General features: G+C 44.5%; 1 protein-coding gene across 1 annotated transcript in view; it reads left to right on the forward strand.

Moving 5' to 3' along the window:
• The window catches only part of Dnhd1 (dynein heavy chain domain 1), a 96,260-nt gene extending 93,995 nt beyond the window's left edge, over positions 1-2,265 (forward strand). The window contains exons 41-44 of the mRNA XM_076842412.2: positions 316-407; positions 564-713; positions 932-1,734; positions 1,915-2,265. Coding sequence (XP_076698527.2) covers positions 316-407; positions 564-713; positions 932-1,734; positions 1,915-2,265 — 1,396 coding nt within the window. The remainder of the gene's footprint in view (positions 1-315; positions 408-563; positions 714-931; positions 1,735-1,914) is intronic.
• The last annotated feature ends 3,735 nt before the right edge of the window (positions 2,266-6,000 follow it).

Genomic DNA, 6,000 nt, shown 5'->3' on the forward strand with positions numbered 1-6,000 from the left:
TCACCGTAGAAATAGAGAATAAATTGGGGCTGAGGAAGGAGGAGTCAGGAATAAATTCCAGATTTCTGACTTAGACAGTTGGGCAGCTGTTGATACCTCACACTGGGATATATGATAGAACTGAGAAACACGTTTCATGAGGGAATATGATGACTTTGGTTGAAAGCAAGTTGTATTCAACGTGCCAAGTGATAATGACTAGTAAACCCTCATGAGCCTGGAGCTCAGAAGATAAGTTTGGGCAGGAAAAAAGATTTGAGGCTCTGCAGCATATTGGTGATATTTGAAATCTGACTTCCTGTTCCCCTCCTTCAGGAGTCAAGTGACTCTGATAAAGGCCCTTAAGACCCAACAGCAGTTGTGGGCCAGTCTCAGCAATCCCAGTACTGCCATGCAGGAGCTCACTGGTGAGACCCTTCCTGTCCTCCATGCAGCCATCTGCCACCAGGAGAGCCTGGAAAAGGGTGGGGGTGGGAGTTTGAGACTGGGACCTAATTTACAACTTTGGTTTGGGGAAGGGTTGTGGGAACTGGAAGGGCTGGAACTAAGGGTTCCATTTTCAGCTTCAGTTTTCTATGGGGGACCTGTGAGGGACACTAAGGACAGAGAGGTCTTAATTAGCCTCACAGAAGCCTGCCTGAGCTTCAGCAGCAAGAGTTGGGTCCAACCACACACACCTCAGTATCTGTTGGCCACTGTGATGCCCAGCTCAGGTAAGCTCCAGTCAATAAATATCTGTTTGGGGGCCAGAAATAGTGCAGGGAAATGCCATCCCCACAGGAATGTGGATGGTGGTGCCAGTAGATACACAAAGGGGCAAAATTCACATAGTTATAGGGATGATAGCATAAGGGATCAAAGGAAGGCCTACTCCCTTGGGAGTGGGGTGTGGAGTCCGTCTTATTCCTTACCCCTCACTTCTATCTCCAAGAACTAGAGAAGCTAGATGCCATTGCAGAGTGCAAGGCCCAGATGCACCTACTGCTCATACCATCGGACCCTCGGATCTGTGGACTAAGTGAGGGCCCCCAGGCTTGGTTGGTGCGCCGCAAGAGTCATGCTATCCTGAGGGCCCTGCAGCATAGTTTACCCTGGTGGGTTCCTAACACTCAAGGATGCCCTTGGCGTGCAGAAAGGCGGTTGCTTCAACGCCTAGTGCAAGCCAAACGCAGGCTGGAGTCATTGCAAGCCTTACTGACTGACCACACTGGTCTAGGGAAGTCTCCCCTAAGGGCAGTGCTGGGGCCAAAGGCTCGGCCTCCAGTGGAAGGCTTCCTAGAGAATGAAGTGATGGAACTGAGTCAACTGGTGGGCATTTTACAAAATGACCTTGACTGCCTACTGGAGCAGCTAAAGGGCAAACCCCCTTGCACCTCCTACCGCTGTGCTGCGGTGGCCCAAGCTCTCTGGACTGGCCGCCTACCCCAACCTTGGCGACCCCATGCACCCGCTGGTCAGCAGCCACCCTGGCAATGGCTGCGACAGCAGTCACGTCGTGGACAGCTATTAATTCACTACCTGGATGCAGGCAGAGATGCAGACACAGACACTAGAGTACCAGGGCGCATCTTTCATCTGTCAGCCTTTAGCCACCCACGCCGCCTGCTGCTGGCACTGCGTTGGGAGGCTGTCCTACAGCAGCAGGTGCCCAGCTCGAATCTTCCTGGCAGCCAAGGCCCCGGTCATCTGTCACGTAAACGTCAGAAGCTGAACAGCAACCCTCTGTGCCTCCGGGTACCTTAGCATCCCTTCAGTTCCCCATTCCGTCCCCTTAAAGTCCCTGATTATACCCTATCCTGTTAGTAATCTTGCCCCTCAGTAACCCTAATCATCTCTCCAATCTCACTTTGCTATGACACAGCCCCCCACCCTATCATCTTTCTAGTCTGCCTAACCAGCTCTTGGCACCCCCAGGTGGAGAATGGCCCAAATCCCAAGGTTCCACAGACAGGCCTACTACTGATTGGGCTACAGCTCCTACATGCCGAGTGGGACCCAATAGATGGGGCTCTGCAGGACAGTTCTTCCAGCCAGCCCAGCCTTCTGCCTCCTGTCAGCGTCACTGCACAGGCTGGGTACATCAATGACCTGCCAGTCCCAGCTGGCCTGGCTGTGTACTCCTGCCCTGTGTACATGGCCGGGCCCCTTGGTTCCACGAAGCTACACAGCAGGAACATCCTGATGCACCTGCCCTTACCCACGAAACTCAGCCTTGCTACCTGTATCCAACGGAGAGTTCATGTGTGCAGCCCACCCTTGACTTGAGCCCTCCACCAAAATAAAGCTACAGTGATTACATGAATGATTTCTAGGACTTGGAAAGATAGTGATGTATACACAGAAGGTAAAATGTTACACACTGAGAGAAAAATACAGTGTGTACAATTGAAGCTATGGAGAAGGCATTGTGTGGCAATACGGGAGAGGAGAGTGGTGGGCACACTCTGAAGAGAGGGGCCAGGTGATAGTCATGTATCTGAGGAGTTAGACAAATCTGGCAACAGCTAACACACAGAACCCTTGTCTGGGTAGCTCTCTGCTGTGGTCTCAGCTAAATTCCCAAGGGATATTTTTGAAGGGAGAATATTAAAACTCAAAATCCTTTTTAAAGGCATTTAGTGGTATTATTGGGAATGCCCCAGTCCTACCCTACCATCCACACCACATCACCCACAAAGGATTCTCTGAGTGAATCATACACATGAAAAACAAAAGCCAAATAAAATACAAGACCCTATGTTCATTTAACAATTATTTATTGAGCACTCTTTCATACCAAGTGTTGTTCTGGGTGCAGATGAGGTGGTTCTATTGTAGGGCAACAGGCAATAAAAGGTAGACATATAAACAAGAACAAAAAAAATGTTTTTGCAGTACTGGGGGTTGAACCCAGGAGCGCTCTACCACTGAGCTACATCCCCAGGCTTGTTTATTTTTATTTTTTTTGGTACTAGGAATTGAAACCTGGGGTACTTAACTGTGGAGCCATATCTCCAGCTCTTGCTGAGGCTAGCTTTGAACTTGTAATCCTCCTGCCTCAGCCTCCCAAACCACTGGGATTAATGGTGTGTGCCACCACACCTGGCTCCCAGCCTTTTTTATTTGGAGTCAAGGTTTCTCTAAATAGCCCCAGCTTGCCTTGAACTTGTTAGCCTCCTGAGTTACTAGAATTACAGTTATGTGTCCCCATGCCCAGCATATAAAGAAAACCAAATAGGTTGATGTGCTATAGAATGACTAGAAGGGAGTAGTTAATATAGTTTGAGTGGACAGAAAAGTTTCCTGAATATTTGAGCATGAGTTACTTGGAAGATTTAGAAGGAATATTCAGATAACACCCTCAATAGACGCAAAAGACTTGAGGTAGCAACAACTTTGGAGTGTCTAAGGAACTGAACATAAAGCTAGAGCATGGTGAGTAAGGAGTAAAGTGATCTAAAGTTATGAAAAGGCATAGAAAGGGGTAGATCACATGGTCATGGAAATGAGCTTGTATTTTTTCAAAAGCACAATGAAAATCTATTGGAAAGTAGTATGTAGGAGACGACACCTAATTTGCATTTTTTCAAATCAGTCTGGCTGTTCTACGGTGGATTGATGGTAGAAAAGCCAGAGTATCAAGAGGAAGATCTATTTGGGTCCAATTGAGATAATTCAGGGAAGGGATGATGAAGCATGGACTAGGATGAAGCGGAGATGGGAGAATTAACAGATTTAAAACATATTCTGGCCAGGTGTGGGTGGTGGCATATACTTGTAATTCTAGTGACTCTGGAGGCTGAGGTAGGATAATTCTAGTGACTCTGGAGGCTGAGGTAGGATAATTCTAGTGACTCTGGAGGCCGAGATAGGAGGATTGCAAGTTGGAGGCCAACCTCAGCAATTTACCAAGACCCTGTCTCAAAAAATAAGGGCTGGGGATGTAGGCCAGCAGTAAAGCATCCCTGGGTTCAATTTCCACTCCCAAAACCCAACAAAACTCTGAAGGAAATCTGTAGGACTGATGGATCAGATGCAGATAGTAAAGGGAGAGGAAGAATCTGGGATGACTCCCAGATTTGAGGTAAACAAGCAACTGGATTGATCATGGTATTATTAGCCAAGATAGAAAATTTGACTGAGCAAGAAGTTGGAGGTAAGGAATCAAGAGTTCAACATCTTTGATCAGTATTAGTTGTGTGATTGCATGCTATCCCAGGGCAAGCCTCTCTGGTAAGCCTTACGTTAGAGCATGGCAGAGCTAAAGGCTTACATGACTTTCTCTCCTTGAACCCAGACACCAAAATTTAATAGGTGCAACTTAGCTTCCTCAATTCATGGCTAGGTTTCAACTCCAGGGTGGGAGGAAATGCAAGCATAAGTACAAACAGAGTATCTCACAGTTGATTGAGGTGCAAGTAATGTCCTTTAATAAACCATGGGCAGAGAGGCAAATGCTCCCACTTTTTTTCAGAAACCCATTTCCTATAACCTGGTTAAGGAGGGTCATGGCCATTCCATTGAGAGAGCAGATTAGCAGAGTTCTAAAAAGACCCTTTGGATAAATGAGCACTCTGTTTACCATCACTACTATTTATCCTTCAGTAAAGGCAGGAGACAACAGTGAGACACCTGTAAAGCCATCTGAAATTGGTCAGTATAGAATGTTTTATACAAATACACAACATTCTCTAGATGGAAATTCCTTCTTGAATTATACCCAGCTAAGTCAATAAACTTTGCCAGTTAAAGATAAAATGAGTGCAGTATGGAAGTGTAGCCCAAATATAATGGGTGTCATGTAAAAATGTTCCAGATTTGACAATTTCACTATTAAATTTTGCTAGATAATTTAAAATCCTATTAGGAAGTTAAAGTCCCAAACAATGAAAGGAATAAGTAAGACACTTGACAAAAGGAAGAAAACGTGTCTCCTCTTATCCTGATGGACAGGGGCATATAGAGTGGAAACATGGATGAAGGAAAATGTCAAAATCAACCTGATCTGAGATTTCAAAGGGAAAGAAGCAGCAGATAAACTGAGTTAACAACTGATCAAAGGCTTTTGCATTTTCCCGACTGGGACTCTTGAAGAAAACTGTTCTGCAGCATGGGCCCACTATAGCCCCAAGAGCATTAAGAGGCAGAGTGGCAGGACCACTATATGGTAAGAATACTGAACAGAAAGCCTTTTGCCCTGTAGAAGTAGGAGGCATAGAATCATAGGGTCTATAGTACCAAAGAGAGTTAAGAGAAGTATATGATTTAGCTTCCAAGTATTTGGAGATTTTCTATAATTTGATTTCATTATAATCAGACAACACGCTCTATTTGATTTCAATTCTTTTAAAACCATTAAGATTGGTTTTGTGGGCCATGATATAATCTATCCCGGTAGATATTCCATAGTATTTGGAAAGAATGGTGTTGTGTTGCTTCGAGGTTTTTATAAATGATCTTGTGGGTTGGTGATGGTGTTTAGTTCTTCTATATACTTGCTGGTTTTCTAGTTGTTTTATCAATTGTTGAGAGAGGGGTGCTAAAGTCTTCAACTATAATTGTGGGTTTATATACTTTCTTTTTTTGTTTCACATTGTACACCCATCAGGTGATTAATTCGCTGATTGCATTAAGGCTCTTGTAACCCAATCATTTCTTCTCTGAACCTTCTTGCATTGTCTCACACATGAGTTTTTGGGGATACCTCACATTCAAACCATGACAATTGGTTTATTGTTTTTGGGGTGTTTCAAAGTTCTTTATATATCCTGGAGATTAATGCTCTGTGTGGGGTGCAGGTGGCAAAGATTTTCTCCAATCTGTATCAGCCTCTTATTTTAAATTTTTATTCAAAGTAAGTTTCTTGTAGATGTCATTGCCCATCAATGCTGTTGCTTAACTGATGTATTTAGATAATTAACATATAATGTAATTATTGAAAAGTCTTTCATTTTATTGTTTTCTGTTTATTCTCTCATTTTTTGTTTCCGTTTGCTTTTTTACTACCTTCCTGTGGATTAA

Source organism: Callospermophilus lateralis, chromosome 2 (genome assembly GCF_048772815.1).
Source record: "Callospermophilus lateralis isolate mCalLat2 chromosome 2, mCalLat2.hap1, whole genome shotgun sequence".
Taxonomy (NCBI): Eukaryota; Metazoa; Chordata; class Mammalia; order Rodentia; family Sciuridae; genus Callospermophilus; species Callospermophilus lateralis.